The sequence below is a fragment of the Bemisia tabaci genome, chromosome 9 (assembly GCF_918797505.1).
Source record: "Bemisia tabaci chromosome 9, PGI_BMITA_v3".
Taxonomy (NCBI): domain Eukaryota; kingdom Metazoa; phylum Arthropoda; class Insecta; order Hemiptera; family Aleyrodidae; genus Bemisia; species Bemisia tabaci.
In genome coordinates this window covers 35,555,172-35,574,416 of record NC_092801.1, presented here as the reverse complement: position 1 = coordinate 35,574,416, position 19,245 = coordinate 35,555,172, and the positions used below count along the sequence as shown (strand labels likewise).

Genomic DNA, 19,245 nt, shown 5'->3' with positions numbered 1-19,245 from the left:
ATTATGATAGGAAGAAAGCAGCTGCCTCTTTACTTGTGTCTTTCTGCTAGCCATTGAGTTTTTGACAGTGTCTGTGTATTAAATCAAGTTTTTAAGTCAGGAATATTCTAGTGATTGATTATTTCTGTATAACTTCTCCTTTCATTGTGTTGATTGTGTAAAGGTAAAGAATGGAGGATTCTATGAACGAGGACAATATCCACCTTGGTTGTGCTCTGGAATTTTTCTCGGAGTATGAAGAAGTAACTTCCATGGTGGAGAACCTTCATCACATTTATGCAGATGCTAGAAAATTCGAAAGCAGCTATGATAAGTTTCGGTACATCATGAATACCTATCAGGAACAACCTCACCTTTTAGATTCACATCTCGATTCGTTACTTCAGCAGATATTCCAGATAGTGCGGAACAAAGATCATCCAGTAGAGCTGAAGCACAAAGCATTCAAGTACCTTTATTCCATCATTAAAGTCAGAGGCTTCAAAATAGTCGTTAATCACCTGCCACATGAGGTTTGTACCCTCTTAAATTATTCGTTATCAAATTGTCGAAAACATTGTTTTGATGTTTTGATACAACTCAAGAAGGTCAATAGTTAAACTATTTTATTGACATGATAAGACAAAGCATTATCTGTTCCATATTATGTATTGATATTCAATGTTTACTGTCCCAAAATTAATTTTAAGATTAATTGATGGCTGCAGTAGGGACTGGTAGAGGCTACCTTGCCGCAAGTATTGAGCTTGGATACCAGATCCCGGCTGCTGAGCTTTGCTCAAAGCCGCTGGATCTCAGGGTATGCGTATAGTATCCGATTCAGTTAGGTCAAAAGCTCCGATCCTTAGCATTCCATTATTGGCGTATGTATCGTGAGATTCTCAGGTAGCTAGCTACAGTAAGAGTCTACAGATCTCGGCATCTGCATAGTAGCCGGATCGTTTATGAGCCCTTGAGCACTGGATATATTGAAATTTGGCCCGACGTTCATCCTGTAAATCCTGTGCGCCAGATAATAGAGACAATGCCCTGAATAAGCGTGCTTCAATGGAAATCCTGCGAACTGTGGCGGCCGATCTTGGTGCATTCGGTAGCTGGCTAGTAACGGATATGTGGTGGATATTAGCATCCATCCATGTAGCAATCCACCCTTGTATGCTCGGACCCTTCACCACGAGGGATGCCACCATGCCTGGAGATGCGGTTACCAAGGTATGCTCGCGGATCCGGCTACCTGGGCATCCTGCATCTTTGTGTATGCTGCATCTTGATGTATGGCAAGGGGTCAACCTCCGCTATCAGTCCCTGGGCTGGAGGTTTACAAGACAGAACATCATGTGATGTATTGTAACGATTGGTTTTAAGTTGTTGCTCAAATTTAGTGTAATGAAGGCAGGGTTTTTTCAGGAAAATTGTTGAATTAAGCTGATTATAGCCAAGGACATTGGATTTTACTTCTCTTGATAATTTACTTCCTGGGAGCTAAATTTTTATTGATATGTTGGAATTTTTTAGGCAACGTGCATTAAAAATTCAGCATAAAGCTGATATCTCAATACACAGGGAAAAAGCTCACACACAAGCACAGTTTTCCCTCTAAGATATATGCTGTTTGGTGCAACACCAGTAACACTGTTTGGTGCGTCCACCACAATCAGTTTGTCTGATCTTTTTTTCTTTATTTTTTAAGGTGGCTGATCTCGAGCCAGTTTTATCGTTACTTGAGGAGCAAGATCCGACCGACAAGAACAGCTGGGAGACTAGATACTGTTTATTATTGTGGCTCTCTATCATTGTAATGATTCCTTTCAATATGTCCTGCTTTGACTCTGGTGAAGGTAGCGAATCAACATCAATGACAGAAAGGTAAGTTGAGACTTCATGCCTGTCGTGACAGACCATGAGAAAGGGCAATAATTGGACTACATTTTGCAATTCGGAAATACAATTTCTGGCTCACTTGTAAAACACTAATGTGCATTAACAAATGGCGCATAACTTCTGGCGCATAAGTTGTTTCCAAACTGAGTCAGAAATCATAGTTCCCAATTGCAAAATGTGGTCCAATTTAAACCTGAAGCAGACATTTTTTACGCATTTTTATCATTCTGAGGGCATGAAAGATAATGGAAAATACATGTTTTCAACTAGCTGAAGAGAGTGCAGGGTTTCCTGGGGTCTGGAAAATCTGGAAAGTTGGGAAATTTTGCAAGTAGCCAGTGCCATTTGAAAGGCACGGACAACTTCCAAGTGACTTTCTTCCTAATTTCAATCTCCTTAAGTTGAAATTTTGTCCGAAGTATAGTTAAAGTTAGCATGAGTAGTTAGATAAAAGAAAAAAATCTTAGTGGGATAGAAATTATGGAAACCCTGGAGCCTCAACAGCTAGTTAAAGGGTCTCCACTCCCTAGACCTTCTTGCCATATCACATCACAGTTGATGTGTAACTTGCTGTGTAAGCCTTCAACTTGATAATCTGTTGATATTTTTAAGGAGCGAAATATTTTTTGCCAAAACTGAATGATCAGGCTTCCAAATGACATAACTCGCAATCACATGTTAAGAATTATAAACGTTCTCTCAGAACCCATTACTTAATGGACCACTAGACGAGGTATAAAGTTATGTATTCTGATACATGTTTCTTAACCAAAATTTAATGTAAAACACTGTTTGCGCAACAAGAATTACTGAAAATGACTCCTAACCAAGATATTTAATGTTCCTTGATGCGTGATTTCAAACCTCCCGCTCATGAAAACTCAATGGTCTACGTGAGTCAGATCGCAAACTAAACGTTACCGTGGCAGTCTCTACGATATGCAACTATGGCAACTATCAGCTATAGCAAATTGTTTACACTTTGGCCAATAAAAGGTGGGAAATGAACAATGTTTGATTGAGAAGCCTGCCAAAACCGTTTTAGTGTGCGATTTGACTCATGTAGAGTATTGTGTCTCTTGTGACCAGGCAATTTAGATGTCCCGTAACCAACGTAAAAAAGAAACGTCAATATCTTAGTTAGAAGTTAATTTCAGTAAGTTTTGATGCAAGAATCGTGTTCTACATGAAATTTTGGTTACGAAACATGTATCAGAATGCTTAAATTCGAACCTTGTCTAGTGGTCCATTAAAAAACAAGTACTTGAGAAGACACTGCTACTCTCGTGTCTAGCAATGTGATACTTATGAAATTTGTGTTATGTGTTCTCTTCAGGATTTTAAAAATCATCAAGCAGTATTTAATGGTATCTGACAAGTGCTGTGATGGGGCCGTTTTTCTGAGCACAAAGTTTATCAATCGAGCTGACATAAAAACCACGCATCTCTCCGATTTTTTGGATTGGGCCATGAGTTTAATGACTGCTAGCGTAAGTCCTGTAGTTATTGCACTACTTCTACACCCTGCCCTTGTCTTAAAAAAGAATTTTGTAGGTACATTTGAGATGATTCTGAAAATTATGTGCATGTCATCGCCGATGAGAAATGAAGCTGTAATCCTCAGAAATTCAAAATTGAATCACTGATACCAGAGTCTCTAAAACATTTTGAATGCAAGAAACAGTCAGAATATGGCATTTGGAAATTTTTTGCCCTCTTACCATAAGCCGCTGAGCAAATATCGAAAGTAGGCAGCTTTTCGAGTTTTTGGATTGACCATAAGTTAAACCTTTATGGCATGAATTAATTTTGGATCTGAGATTCTGGGGGACTCTTATCTATTTTGTAGCTTGCATGAAAACGTAGAGTACCACTTTTTTTTCAAAATTTTAAATTTTTGGGCATTACTTATCATAAAAAGAGAAAAACTATTGAAAACTTGCAAAATTATGCCACAGAGGAAAGATTCAATTTTTAAAAAGCCCAAAAATACGTTTTTATCAATTCGTAACACAATACCATAGAGGGTTAAGCGGCTGCCATAAGATCTGAAATGATTGCTTATTTTTTCAAATCTCTCTTACTCTATTCTACTCTACTATTCTTACTCTTATTCTAATAATAGAATGATCCCTTTAATCACATATTGTTTTCTTCAGGAATATTGTTTTTTAATTTTTATCGTAAATCTCCAAAAAAGTTGGTATTTTATGATGAATTTTTCACCAAAAATTTTATGCTGTGCTTTAATTGATTCTCAATTTTTTACCCTGAATGCCAAGAATAACCATACCTACTGAGTTTTTTTTAAAATAATCTTTCCTCTCGTTTTAGAACCAGGAGGGCAAAAGTTCTCAAGACACGGCAGCTGTCTGGAAGAGAATTGGTCCTCTATCTGCTGTTGCAGCCATTCTGAAGCATGGGAAACGTGAAGATCTTCTCCCTTTTGCCGTACCAATCATTAATCGAATGGAACAAGCTAATTACAAGAATGATAACTATCGTTTAACTCAAAAACATTGCATCAAGATTATTCAGAGAGCAGGTAAAATATTTGTCTATTCTATGCTCAATTGATAAGCAAGTACAGGTAGGTATCCTATTGTTTTAAATAGAACAGTACAGGTAGTAAATGAATGATTGTTTAATATCAATGTGACTTGCCAGTTATCCATGAAACTTATTCAAGAAACCTATTCGAAAAGCCTCAAGCACTGTAATAAGAAGTTATAAAATTTTTTTGTGTAAATGCTCAATGGAATCGTTCCTTGCCGACAGGAAAAAACTATGAAAAGTGAAGAGATCTCAATCTTTTTTAGCGATGATTGCCATGAAACCAGAGCTGTGTCCTCCCAGCTGTGTCCTTAATTCGACTTGGTCACCCTCTGGCCAATGTAGTGTCCAAGCGCTATTACATCTAGAAGCTGTGTTGTCAGACATCTTAATACTGTTTTAATTTTTCTTCAAAACGTTTGTGCATACTTTCATGAATTTTTCTTGAAATCTTGATGACAAAAAAATATCAGGTAAAATCTTTAAGCAATTCTGTTCATTAGTTTTTCCATAAAAAATTGCAAGAGTTTAAGAAATTTAGCGTTATGGCAGTTACAATACTTTGGCTGGATGGTGATATAGAATTACTTCCAGGATTGATATACTGGTAGTATTTTCATTGCTTGGCGATGCAATTGAAAAAAGGATAGGGTTACTATGACCACTTCTCCGTTGATGGATGTAAATAAAACAAAGGTAATTATAACCAGCTTGGCAGTGAAAGCGCCAAAGCCAAGTTTTGAACGTAATAAGGCTTCATTTCCCCACGTGTGCTTTAAGAAATTTTACTTTTTTGTTGTAGGTTTAACTATGCTTCCGATTCAAATTGCTGTTTGGCGGTATAAACGAGGATGTCGATCTTTAGCTGTCAATTTAAGTGGGGGTGACCCCGGAGCAAGTTTGGCGAACAATGAAATAGATTCAAATGAAAGTGAAGGTGACAGCAATATTCATATTCCAGATGAAATCGAGCAAGTTATAGACACGCTCCTTGGAGGCCTTACAGATTCGGATATTACTGTCAGGTGAGCTAGATTTAATTTTTTCACTTGGCTTTTGTCTTTTGCTACAATATAAGGAACAAGCAGACTCTGCGGTATTGCAATGAACCACCACTATCTGGACCCCAGCTTCATGAGTTTATCAACGATCTAGAAACTATAGATAGGATGATCCTATGCTACGCCAACAGTGAAATTCGTGACACACCAGGAGCAACAATTAGGTTAGGACGATGATAGTCGGTTCCTATGGCTCCTTATTGTTGGCTTCTATTGGCTGCCTGTCGCTGAATATGGACTTATATCAAATTTAGAACCAACTGTTTGAAAATCTGAATCCAGATATGGCACTTAGCCATTCATCAAAATGTGGGAGCTGATTTTAAATGAAAACAATAGCACAAGCAAGTTTCTTAAGAATTCTCTTCATGCATCAATTGGAGCTTTCAAACTGACAGTAATTCTTCGATTTCTTGACACGGTCTACACAAAATTCTTTGATAAGCCTAAGATTTGGTCCATGATATTTTTCTTCAGGCCGACGATCTTTGAAAGGCAACAGTCGAAAATTACATTGAGGAGCCCTATAAAGCCTCTAGTTTGTACACAGGTAGAAGCCTTCACAAAATTGATTCAGATCCTAAATTCCCACTCTTGTAGGAATTCCGTTCTTTTCCTTTTTTAAGGTGCTGGATATTCCATTGAAGACATAGTTCCAGGAGTTTGATTAGCCTTTGCATCATTACTTCTCTTGTAAAAGCGCTGTTTATGCTTAAGGTAAAGCATCATTCAATACCTTACTTAAGTTGAACTCCTTAATAAAACGTCTTTGTACTTAACTTTAGTTTTTGTAGTGGCTGCCATTGAAAATCACCAAGAAATCATTTCAAAGACTTTATCTGCATTCAAATTATTATTTTCTTTCTAATCATCTCAAAATTGCCTTCTTGATTTTAAATTTAAATTTCTATCCATCATTTTTGTAGGTGGTCAGCGGCGAAAGGTGTGGGGCGCATCACAAACCGACTGCCAAAATATTTTGCAGATGAAGTTGTAGCAACCATATTGGATCTCCTGAATCCCAAAAAATCGAACACAGCATGGCATGGCGCTTGCCTTGCTCTAGCAGAATTAGGTACTGTGTAATTTCATTTTGCAAAATAAATCCCTTGTGAATGCTTTTTTTCATTTAAAATTGCATCAATGTGATAATAGTGATCTATTTGTTCATAAAAGTGAAGATGGATGTATAATTAAAGAAAGCTGTTTATAATATTCAGGAGTGTGCGATCTGGATAAACTAGGCAGGCACCGCTGGAATTCATGCATAGTCAAAGTACTTTCACACAAAAATGAGGGTAATCAAACTAGTACTCTTACGCACTTGATTCCTTAAAACAAAAGATGGCTAATTTCAACATTCCTGTTCTTCTAGATAATCTGTATTAACATTACTTTCTTTCTTAATACTATTGTAACTTTCATTTAACTCTTAAAAATAGATACAAAGTATTAAATGAAATTTGTCAAGAAAAGAAGAAGAAAAATTCATCGCAGAACTTTGATCTTTTTAAGTTATAGGTGGAGAACTGAGTCACTAAATTTCGGCAGCATTGCAAGCCTTAAACATCATTTTATCGGAAGATTCATTAATTACTTGTCAAGTTCAGTTCAGTGTTAGAAACTGATTTTCTTTCTTTTTCCAAACCTATCAGCAGAAAAACGCACATGAAAATGTTGGCCAAAGAAATATCATGAGACCTGAGATTTTAAAAATTCTGCAATCGGAATAAGTGTCTCCCAAGAACTTAAGATTCAACATTGATGAAAACTGTCATTTATGCTAATTTACTTCCATTTCTCATTCGTATTTTTCAGGAAAAAATTTGTCAGGGTTTGATTTTATTTTTACAGGAAAAAGAGGTCTGCTGTTACCTGAACGACTAAAGGAGGTGGTACCTTTGATAGTAAAAGCTTTAGTTTACGATGAGCCTCACGGTGCGATAACCGTCGGTTCGTCAGTTCGCGATGCTGCATGCTATGTTGCTTGGTCATTTGCTCGAGCGTATGATGTGGAACTTCTCCGACCGTACATCAATCAAATAGCCAGTGCCTTACTAGTCGTAACTTGTTTTGATAGAGAGGTAAGAACGACAGTTTACAGTTCATCAAATTAAACTAATGACTGATTTTGAAGAGTTGAACCCCACCTTGTAAAGCAGGGCCAGAACCAAAATAACAAGCATTACTCGACCTGAAACTTCCTACTTTTTTTATAATTTTTTTAGAGGTGTTGTTTCTCAATACAAACGTGAGCAATGCCTCCCTTAATTTAAAAATCTAAATTTTTGTTTATATACCTACCCATATTCCAAATCCTCTGTAAAGACGTAAATAGCCTAGGATGCTGAATGTCTATAAATAAAATAACTAAGTCACCAATTTATGTTCAATAACTTACTAATTCTGGCGCGAGGGAATGCAATTAACAAGACAGTTGGTTAACTTATAGTTGTCATTTTCTTTGAAAGTATCCGTAATTTTATTTTATTAAAAATATCATATTGCTTTCCTTTTCTCTGTAAATTAATCCCGTTTTAAAAAAAACCAACCCAGAATTCTTAGCTGTAGGCTATGAATTATGTTCTCCATTACGTGAGAACTCTTTAAGTGAGAACTGAAAACTGAAAAAAATCAACCATGAGAGAGACAAATTTAATTCAGAAAACTGTATTTTTACTTCTAAAGTTTAAGGAAGCTCTTTCCAAAAATTAAAAAAAAGCTTTCTTTTAAATGTTACCAAAAATTGACTTAAATCGAAGTCTTGTTTCTACTGTCCTAATCAAACTTTTTAATCGTGCGTTTAAATTTTTAAAATCTTGAAAATCCTTGACCATTGTCTATGTTTTCCAGATAAACTGTCGGAGAGCAGCCTCCGCAGCTTTTCAAGAACACGTCGGAAGACAGGGTACATTCCCTCATGGAATCGATATTCTAACCAATGCGGATTACTTTGCAGTTGGTGTTAGGAACAATGCTTATCTGAAAATAAGGTTAGTCCTACTCGTTCTCTCAGGGCTCTACGATTCCTGCCAACTTTCCTTTTCAGGAAAGTTTATTGCAATATTGGACCATTTGAAAAACCTGTAAATACAATGATCTTGGTTTCATTTTAAATTTCAATACTATCATTTTAACCCTCTATGGCATGAATTAATTTTGGATCTCAGATTCTAGAGCACACCAATCTAATTTGTAGCTTGCATAAAAAAAATAGCGTACCAAATTTTTTTTCAAAATTTAAAGTTAAGGGAATCAATTTTTCAAAAAACGAATGAAATTTTTGCAAAATCATGGCACAGAGAAAAGATTCAGTTTTTAAAAACCCTGAACATACGTTGTTACAAAGTCGTAACGCTATGCCATAGAGGGTTAATTAAGTGCAGATCTCGTATTCTACTGAGACTATTCTAAAAAAATTAGATCAAGTAAGGGGAAGTAGATAACTGCCCCAAAACTTAACATTACTTCGTTTAAAGAATATTCTATTCAGGGCTCAAGTATTTTTTCGTCAGTCTCTTTTCTTTAAAAAGTAAAACTAGGGGAGGAATTAGACGGAGACTCTTTTTAAGACTTCAAACTTGGATATCCTGTCATCCAGCGTAGACGAAGAACATCAAATTGCTCTTAAACTAACTTCTTGTTTTTATTGTTATTATTTTAGTGTTGATATTGCCCAGTTTGAGGAATACACCTTTACCTTGATAGATCACCTAGTTGAAAAGAAGCTGAACCATGTTGATATTGCCATCAGAGAACTTGCTGCCAAGGTGAGGACAATTACCCTGTTAGCGGTTTAATTTTTTGTACAACATTTGTTGTGCTGCTTAATGTTATTTTGCATCTTGGTCTCATCCGATGGATGACTCATTAATTTTGCTAGTAAATATATGAAAAATTAGGTGGAATTGATTTCTTGTCATATCGACCATATCCAAAATTGCTAGGAATCGATCCAAGAAGGAAGGATAAAGGCAAGAAAAAGTGACTTATTATAGAAGTCTGTTTAATTTAGATGTTCATTGTAATCACTCTCTGGCATTAAATAATTTTAACCAACTTCTCTTTTAATTTTCCATAATCTTGGACTTCATCATCTTGATTGATGTATTTCATTGACTTTTTACTGTCATTCTAATTTTCTAACAACTCTTGTGATATTATGTGTTTGAAAATCAAGTTAATGGATCAATTAATCCATGTTAATCGGAAAACTAAGGATGCCTTTTCCATTTTTGTTAGCCCTAATGAGCTTTCTCTGAACTTATCTGTTTCTTAAATTGTTGATGCATAAGGCATTTTCAAATTGTCTAAGAAAGTATAAGAAACCACCTGTGAGAAAAACATCGGAGAATTCAATTTGAAATGAGTGATTTCATTTTTTATCTGTATTTACCAGGCTCTTCATAACCTAACCTCCAAAGCTCCTGCGTATATGAGCAAGCAAGTTCTTCCGCAGGTTTTTAAGAAGGTAGATTCTATCAATTTGAACGAACGACACGGAGCTATCCTAGCTGCAGGAGAAATATTTCTTGGACTTGCATTGGAGGATCCTACATTGAGTCTTGTGGGTGAGTTTCAATTATTGCCTTTTTTCTTTTCGTCCTACTTTGATGCAGTTTTAAAATTAAACAATAAATCTAATAAATTTATAACTATGAGTGAACTAAACTGTGATCAAAATTATTGCAATAAAAGGTACACTAACAGGCCCTAAAGAGAAGTCATTCGGGGGTTTCCACATTTTTATCATGCATAATATTTCATAACCTCTGACAAATAGCCAAATTAACACTCTTTTTAATGGTTAAACTCAAGAAACACCAAACGCACTTTTCAGTGTGATCAAGCTTTTGTCATTATGCGTTTTTTGAATGGTAACCTATTATTATTGTTTCTTGTTATCATGGTGCTTTATCAAGAAGTAATTAAAGTATTGATTTTTTTCTTTTTTCTCTCTCAAATCAGAATTTTTAAACCTCAAATGAATATTAAGCTGTTTTGAAAAGAAAAGTAAGCTAAATATAGTCATAAGTTTAAGTTTTTTTTTTTTTTTTTTTTTTTTTTTTTTTTTTTTCTCATATATTATTAAAAAGTCTCAGTCTCTTTTAAGTGTAAAGTTTGTATCTTAACTTTTGAGTAATTGTCAAATCAAAATTCTTTTTCTCTATTTCAGCACCAGAATTGATCAGCAAAGCAGGGCAGTTAGTTCGCTCAATCGAAGAAAAACAGCAGTTCAAAGGCTACAGCGGAGAGTTGATGAAACAATCTTGTTGCTGTTTCATTCAAAGGTGCTCTCAGGCAAAACTTCAATTTCAGTCCCTTGAAACGATAAGTAAGTTGAAGGTCACGTTTTTTCTAATAGATTTGGTTAGATTTGATCCAACAAGAAGCAGATACGATTTGCCGTTTGTGGCGAAACCCATGGACTTGGATTTCTACATTCAACCTCACTTGATTTGAATGAAATTGTGACTTTGAGAATCAAACCAAAGCATATTGCATGGTGTGCGCTCACTCTGCGCTCTAATTTAGTGTGCTAGACTTGATAAGTTCTTTATTCAGTGTTTTACTAGCATAAATGCGCACTCAATGTCGCTGGTTTCTCTGATGAACTGAGTGAATTTGATGCGTTATATTAATTGAATCACATTTTGCATTAAGGAACCACTATTTCTAGCTTATTTTAGAAACAACATAAATATGCCATTGATTTCCCTATGCAGACACATGCTTTTATGGAAGAGCCTGATTCCTCATTGCAAAATGTAATCCAACTCTCTTCTAGACTTGATTTGATCAGACTTTAACTCCAGAGCGTTTTCTGTCCCTGAACGTTTGTAGAATACTTCTGCATGCTCGGGCATCAGTAACTCAATTTCGAGTTTTTGTGGACCGTGTCTATTTTCCAGCAGACAAACACATATATTCCCAGCAGTAACTCAGTTTAAAATTTCAGCTCTGCAAAAAGTGGCCGATTCCTTAATCTTTAGATAACAGTCAACAAATTGGAATAAGAAAAGAATGAATTTTTGCAGAAAAATTATAACCGTATGAAAAAGGAGCGTGAAATTTGGACGCTGTTCGATAGCACTATCAAGCATTCTATGAGTGAGTTTGTGTGAATTAAACGCCCGACAACAACAAAAATCAGTGTTTTCTAATCGATGAACCTTTTCTTTTCATTCATCTAATTCGTTTTTCCAGGTGACTGGCAGCGGTTGATCAATGAATGTTTGTCTCACGAAGTCCCACTCATCCGCACACATGCCAGCGAGGCCTTGGCAGCTCTCATGTCCGAATATTATGTCAATGATTCTACAAAAATCAATACGATCACTGTAGAGTATACGAAAAAACTGTCTGACTCTCATGAAGTCACAAGGATGGGTTACGCTCAAGCCCTAGGTAATCATTGTTCATGTTCTTAATCAGCTAGTTGATTTACAAAGCAAAGCTCATGATGCTTTGGAAAGTGCTTGAATGTTTTTAAATTTGTTTCACTTACGAATTTTCATGCCTTTGTATATTCTTGAATTTCGAGGAATCGCCCAATATACTTGGAAGTCCTTGAATTTTGCCCGAGCCGGTTATTGATATATGTTGAATAAGAAAGAATCATCAATTTGGGCGTTGATATCCGTGTGCATTGATTTCTGCATAGAATTATGAAGTAAGAATATTCATGGTAAAACTTAACGCGCTTTTCAGTTTGTAGCTTTGCAGTTTTCTTGTCTCATTTCACTTACTTGGTCTTACTCTACATAAGAGTCCACTCAAATAAGTTTATGCTTTTACTGAGTGCCACAAAAGATCCGCTATTTTGAAGCTTGCATTTATTTTCAATGCTAAAAAACTGAAGACAGCTGATCTTCTGCCCTACTCTAAAAGTTTGTAAATTTATTCAAGGTAGATTCCACTATCTCCCAAAAAACAACTGATCATTATTACGCTGCAAAGTTTTTTGACCCTTTAAAAAATATCAGGTGTTTTCTTAAGAATTTTAAAATTAGCTAAAACTTCTAAATACCGTCTTTTAGTTTCCTGATCAATTTTTAACAGCACACTACATTGTTCTATTCCTTGTTCATCAGCTCAGATCTCATTAAATTCTTCTTCAATGTTTTAATTTTTCCCCAGCACTTTTGCTGCATGGAAACCTTTTACAACTTTAAAAACGGAATTTTGTTGAGAAATAGAATTATTTTTAGGACATCTTAATTAACAATCCCTCATATTCTTCTCCACAGCCTCACAGAATTCTGTTTGTCGACAGGTACATTTGACGCTCGGTTTTTGAAGGATAACGAACTGTTAATCATAAATGCGCTGATGGATAGTTTGATAATCACTCCAATCACCTCAAAATGGTCAGAAAGTAGGCGTGACACCATCAAAGCGTTGACATCACTGTGGAATCGAACCGTCACGACTGAAGAAAAAGGTAGTCAATCATACGTTTCAACAAAAAAAATCAAATTACCGTAATTTATTTTCTAAAAACAGCACATAAATGTGCAACTTTCATACGCAGAATTTGAGGCAAGGAATAAATTTCATTCTTTGCCAATGCGCATGCATTGGGTTATTGAACCATTTTACATGAGAAATAAATATTTTTTGTTTTCACTCTTGCTCAAATTTGCAACAGACCTATTGTTTGAGACAGTTGAAGTTGAACATTTGGCAGTCTGGGAAATACAATGCTTTCAAAGCCATTCAGTTGGAGAACTGATGGAAATTAGATGTATCTCCTCAGTGTCACAAGATTCCCACAGGGAGGGCATATATTAATGGTGAAACTACCAAATCACGTATCTTGTTTGGGGTTTTTTAAAATCTCCGCTCTTATGCTACTTTTTTTAGGGAGGACAAATTAACATCATTCATTGTAATTTTCCTAGAATTTTCTTTGCATGGAGTGATGAAAAATCACGCAAGTTTTTAGAAATTAGTGGGAAGTAACTTTCCATTTAAAAAGGAAGTCTGCAATGTTGCCAACCAAGATACATGGTTTGGGAGTTTCACTGTTGATTTGTAGCGGGCAATTTGCAAGTGGTTCAAGTGTTTTTTAGAAAAAGCGCAATAATACGTATTGGCATAATGGAGGTTTCATGGGTAAGAGTCTTCAAAGTCATGATCTCGGCTTGGAGCACCTTCATTTTTTACGATACTCTAAGCTTTGTCACTGAGTTAGTTTAGTTGCCTGTCTGATCTAAACCCAACTAAGACAACAGATTCCACCTTGCACTCTCCGAAGTATGTCTGTTATTACCATGTTTTTACAGAGAAAAAAATGTCTATTCAAATTAGAGGCATAATAATCAGTTCTCTGCAGCCTGATTGTTGAAATTCTGTGTTTGTCGGGTAGACATAGATGACATAGGTTAAAAGGCGGAGCGTGATTGGTCGGCTATGTCTTATCGCTGCTTTGTCATGCCTATATCGGGTGGAATTCACAACAAGCTAACGGCACCTCTTAAGTTTTCGACAGTACATTGTCCATTCCACCTGACAAAGGCACGATAAAGCAGCAATAAGACTTAGCCAACCAATCATGTTCCGCCTTTTAACCTATGTCATCCATGTCTACCCGGCAAACACAAAATTTCAACAATCAGGCTGCTGATCTTATTCCTTAATTTTTGAATTTTATGATTTTCCAACTACTCACCTGTGGCATGCGAATTGCCAGCAACTGATGCTTGCTATAGATATATAATAATGGCGCGCTAGGAGGGGAGTCGAATGAAACAAAAATTCTTTTCACCACATTCTTTTTCCAGTAACCTCTCATTTTCGTTTGTTGTTTTTTTTTCATGTGTGTTTGTGTTTTGTTTCTTTGTAGATTGTCCGTCCAGAGAGGTTTTCTTATCGTTGACTGACAAGTTTTTAGAATGTTATCTAGTTGGTTGTCAAGAATACACAATAGAGAGCAGGGGAGATATTGGGGCATGGGTGAGAGAGGCATCCATGTCTGGCTTGCAGTCAGTTCTAGTGAATCTAGCGTCCATCAAACCAGAGCTCATCAAAGAGACCCACGTAGCAAGAGCGATGAAAGCCCTTGCTCAACAGTCAGTCGAGAGAATAGAAAGGACTCGTGCACATGCTGGAAAAATCTTCTTCTCTTTACTTCACAAGTATGATTTATGTATACCAAATTTTAATTTTTTTTCCAGAAGAAATACAACATACTGTTTTTTTGTTTTTGTTTTTTCTTAAAAAAGGAGGGGATTATTTTGCATCAGACTATTTATGAATGTAGACAGTTTGTATAATTTTTATTGCAAACTGATTGAATGCATTGAAGCCTTATTAGTATCTCGGCTGTTAGACTTTTTCTTCTAAGAAAGTGTGCGTTTATAATGTGCACAACTGTTAAGGAAGAGTTAGGAATCAACATATTCAGATCAACGCTTTTTGGCCAAGTTCTTTTATTTATTTTTCAACTCTACTTTTCTATAAATTCTCCTCTAAGGACGTTCAAGCATTTCAGCTTTTTCTGAAATGAAAGATTTTCCTGTGATTTTAGTAAGGTTTCTTGGCAAAACTCCCCAGAATTTTTGCAAGGCTCATTCATGAATTCATTTTAAATCTATTTCAGTGTGCCTAGAATTCCCCACATTCCGAACCATGAAGACTTACTGGAAATCTTTGATGCGGAGAGATGCGCCAACATGGAATGGCTCAAAGTGGAGGACGTTTTTCGTTGTTTCATAAAACTTCTCTCCTTCAGCAGTTATCAATACCACGTCATGTTGGGTCTTATCATGAGTGTAGGAGGTCTCACTGAACAACTGGTGAGTAATTATGATTTTTTAGGTGGTAATATCTTAATAGTTAAACATTCGAAAACTTTTTTACTATGGGCATACGATTTGCCTCCTCGTTATTTGTTGAAAGTTTGCATGGCTTCAAATTTTCTGAATTTCTGAATTTTATGTAACTATGATCGGTGCATTTCCCCCTTGTTTTTATTGAGGAAAATTCTTGTATTGACATGGATGACCTCATCCAAGATGACAGATGCAAATACAAGTTTCAAATTGGGGGAGTTTTTGCAGTTGCTATTTACTCTGTTAATCCATTCATGTGCTTAATTATTCATTTAATCTAAGATTGCATTGGAAGAACTTCAGGAGAATTAAAAAAAGGGAACAACTAGGTAAATTTAAACTTTTTAACATTCTTCCTTGACAGTGAAACTGAAAAAATGTATACCTATCTTGGTTGTGGTATTTCAAAATCTCCACTCCTATTTTATTTCTGAAAAGGAGACCAGGCTAATAACATGCCTCAAAATTTCCACAGAATATTCCTCCCTAAATATAAAAAGAAATATCAAAGTTTTCAAAAAATAATGGTCCGTAGTTCTCCATGTAGAAAGTGAAACATGGCAGGAAGTCTTCAACACCTCAAATCGAGATATTTGTCTCTACCACCCACCATCGTTTTTTCCTTTGCGTGCTCTTAAATTTTGCATAGCAAATGAGTATCTTGGATTTGGTGCTTCACAAGTTCAGTTCTAACTTTATTTTCTCATGCGAACATTATGTGATAATTTGCAAAAGGTTTTTAAAGAAAATATTCTTGAAAGGGCAAAAACAAATTAAAAGAAACTAGAAACTAATCATGTACTTCCCAATATTTTTGTATTGTGCTTAATACCTTTTGCATGTCTGTTACAGGTGAAATTCTCCACTGAAAGTCTTCTTGAATTCCTACAACTTCAGTCAAAAGAAAAATTGACTGAGCTAGCCAGTACAATCATTGCCATATTTAGGAATAATGTTTCTGAGGAACGGATAACTACGCCCATGATGATATTTTTGGACCGAGTTCTCAGCTCCAATTACTTTAGGGCTGTTTTAGAGGATGAAAGCTCTACGTTTGCCCGAGATCTGTTGGAGCTAACCAAAGCCGAGATGGGCAACTCAAAAACTGTTCCTAGGTTAAATAATGTTGGCGCAGTTTTTTGTCAACTCATTCAGGTTTGTTTTGTTTCCACTTCTATTTATTTATACACGAAAATAGATTTTTAAGTAAGTTTATCTACTTTAAACTTCAAGCGCTATCAATACCGGAACTAAAATCTCACAACGTTCTCTCAGCTTTCTAAAATGCTACCATTTTCATACATGGCCAAAGTATTGCAGAAGAATTGCTTGTTTATCACACCCATCACTCTTCCAAGCATGTTCACTTCTTGCTTGCTGCGGAATTTCACAAGAATGATAGGTTTTTGTCTTTTAAAAGGAAAAAAAGGGCTACAAAGTAAATGAGAACAGTAGTATAATTATTCTGAGGCACTTCTACATATTTCTCAACCAGATTCTACTACTTTTCCCAAAGTATCAGTAACTCCCGAAAAATGTCTCTAATGAAACCATGCTCTTCAGTTTTAAAGGAAGGATTGGCGCAGAACCATCACCTTAAGAGTTATTCTTGAATTGCCTCGTTCATAGGTAAAGGTGGGGTTTCCAGAAACAAAATTTGGAGTGTACAATGATTTTAGTTTTTTTTTTTTAAATCTCTAAACTTTTCAGGAATTATGAGTGAAAATTACCTGAACCTAGACTTTTCAATGTTCATATTTTTGCATGATTTCTATGAATAATTTTAAGCTGCAAGTGTCTTGAATCTGAAATGCTAAAAAAATCGACTTTTGGCTCCAGCAAAAAAAGTCCAAGTTTTGCAGGAAAAATTCTCGACTTTTCCATGTTTTCCCTGACTTTCCAAGAATTCGTCACCAGAGGTAAAAATGATACGCTGAAAACGCTGAATTTATCGAAGCCACTAGTTTCAGTACACTCAGCCAGCCCTAGAATCACCTCAACATTGCTCCTGTAAGCCATCCTAGCCACCTCTAATTTTTTTACTTCTGTCAGAATGTTGTTAATTATTATTTCTGTGTGCTTATTTTTTACAGGTTAGAGGCCCTGTTTCAAAACAGGCGTTAACGAGACTCTCAATGCTTCTATGCCACCGATTTCTTAGCCTCCGCAAAACTGTTTCCACTAGATTTTACGAGTCATTAGTAATTTTCTCCGAAGAATGTAACCTTTCAGAAGAAAAACTTGAAGAAGCTTTGACTGTACTGAGCGAAACAGAGTGGGACAAGCTGTCGATCAATGAAGTTCGTGAGATCAGAAATAAATTATGTTTAATTTTAGATATTCCTGTTCCAAAGGTCGTTCAAAAAGTGCAATAGATTGTGATGTTTGTATTTTCCCGCAAACAACCTTTACCCCATGAGTCTTGGCAAAAATATAATTCTGCCATAAATTGTCGGTTCATCAAAACTGTCTGCGGAAGTCACAGGTCCCTTTATATGGGTAGACGAAGCATATGTTTGACAGGAGTATTTAGATGAGCTAAAGTTTTATCGCTTTGTCATTGATAAACTAGTGGATACCTGGGAAATCAATGTGCTGGGCTCTAGAATTGAAGTACCAGCAAGGGCAAATAATCCGTCGGATCATGGAATCCTAAGGGTGAGGACAGAGAGAGAGAGAGAGAGAGCTTGTTTCTCTTTTCCTCAAGAACTTTGACCTTTTTTTTACTGTTATCAATGTTAACTTATCACCAAAAATGTGGAATGTTTGATCATTTGGTCGTATCCTGTTTGAGGGAATTTACCCTGAGCATTTTAGTAATTTAACAAAAATTGTGTGAAGAAAAGTTGCCGAAAATTTCTGGAAAAGTCTTGCGGCGGTTCTTCCATATAAGTAAAATGTTAGCAAGAAACAATGAAACCAAGCAATTGAGTTATGTTCCTTCCTATGGAGACAATATGTAAAGAGGGATCTACGGAAGTGGCATTGCAATGTATCTTAATGACAGGTAACCTAACTATCTCTGGAAACACAGAGAGTTTCCTAATAAAAATGCAAATCGACGGTGAAACTACGGAACAATGTATCTCGGTTTGCAACTTTGCAGACTTCCTGCCATTTACTGTATTTTTTAAATTAAGAACTTCTCAACATCAATTTTGAAAAACTTCCATGATTCTTAATCTCTTTGCAAAGCAAATTCTGGAAAATCTCCAAGGAATGACATTGATTTGTTTTCCTTCAATAAAATAAAACCAGGAGCAGAAATGTGTAAACGGTTTAAACGAGATTTGTGGTTGAGGAGTTTCACCGTCGAAATGCTTAAGAAAAGACAGCCACCACTTGTGAAATGCGTAGAACTGAGAAAGAAGTTCTGATTTGAATAGGGATTGAAAAGGAGACAGGAACTATCCAGGAAGTTCCTGACCAAAATCTTCTTATCCAGGGGATTTTGGAAAAAATGTACCTGACCCTTCTGTGAAACACTCTTCAAACTCGAATTTAAGCTCATTTTGAGTAAAAATATTCGTGTATCGGCTGTTGTTTTTTATAAAAAAAAAGTGTGCATATCTCACATGATATAAAAATAATAATTCACTTTGGCTGGTTTTTTTTAATATTTTGATGCACTTTCAAAGCTTTTACTAAATTAATTTTTATAACTAACTCTGTGATAAATTGTTCGGTACCTACCTACTTCTAGTGTTTTTACCCAAATTTTGTATCTTTCTTTTTTACACGTTTTCCTAATATAACACTCTGAAAGAGCTTATCTATTTTTATTTTTCCTCTATGATTCTCCTAGGAGTTTGTCTGAGGCAATTTAAAATTCATTCAATAAATGTGTATCTCGATCCCTAACTCAGAGCTGCGCCACATTAGAGTAGACGAAACATTTTTTTAGATGAAAGTAT

At 35.8% G+C, this 19,245-nt stretch overlaps 1 protein-coding gene across 1 annotated transcript; it reads left to right on the top strand.

Annotated features, from left to right (window-relative positions):
- Tbcd (tubulin folding cofactor D) lies at positions 1-18,687 on the top strand. The gene is made up of 17 exons (XM_019050005.2): positions 1-512; positions 1,691-1,866; positions 3,218-3,371; positions 4,216-4,426; positions 5,237-5,459; positions 6,422-6,570; positions 7,350-7,579; positions 8,349-8,488; positions 9,160-9,265; positions 9,895-10,066; positions 10,672-10,830; positions 11,703-11,903; positions 12,772-12,939; positions 14,344-14,635; positions 15,100-15,295; positions 16,184-16,486; positions 17,425-18,687. Exons 1-17 carry the CDS (start codon positions 171-173, stop codon positions 17,704-17,706), a joined length of 3,504 nt encoding a protein of 1,167 aa, XP_018905550.2. The 5' UTR covers positions 1-170; the 3' UTR covers positions 17,707-18,687.
- Positions 18,688-19,245: the final 558 nt, after the last annotated feature.

Excerpts from the sequence above, each read along its gene's own strand:
- Tbcd (XM_019050005.2), top strand. The coding sequence starts at position 171 with ATGGAGGATTCTATGAACGAGGACAATATCCACCTTGGTTGTGCTCTG. Across the intron at positions 1,867-3,217 it reads TCAACATCAATGACAGAAAG|GATTTTAAAAATCATCAAGC; the intron begins GTAAGTTGAGAC and ends TGTTCTCTTCAG. Across the intron at positions 14,636-15,099 it reads TTCTTCTCTTTACTTCACAA|TGTGCCTAGAATTCCCCACA; the intron begins GTATGATTTATG and ends AATCTATTTCAG.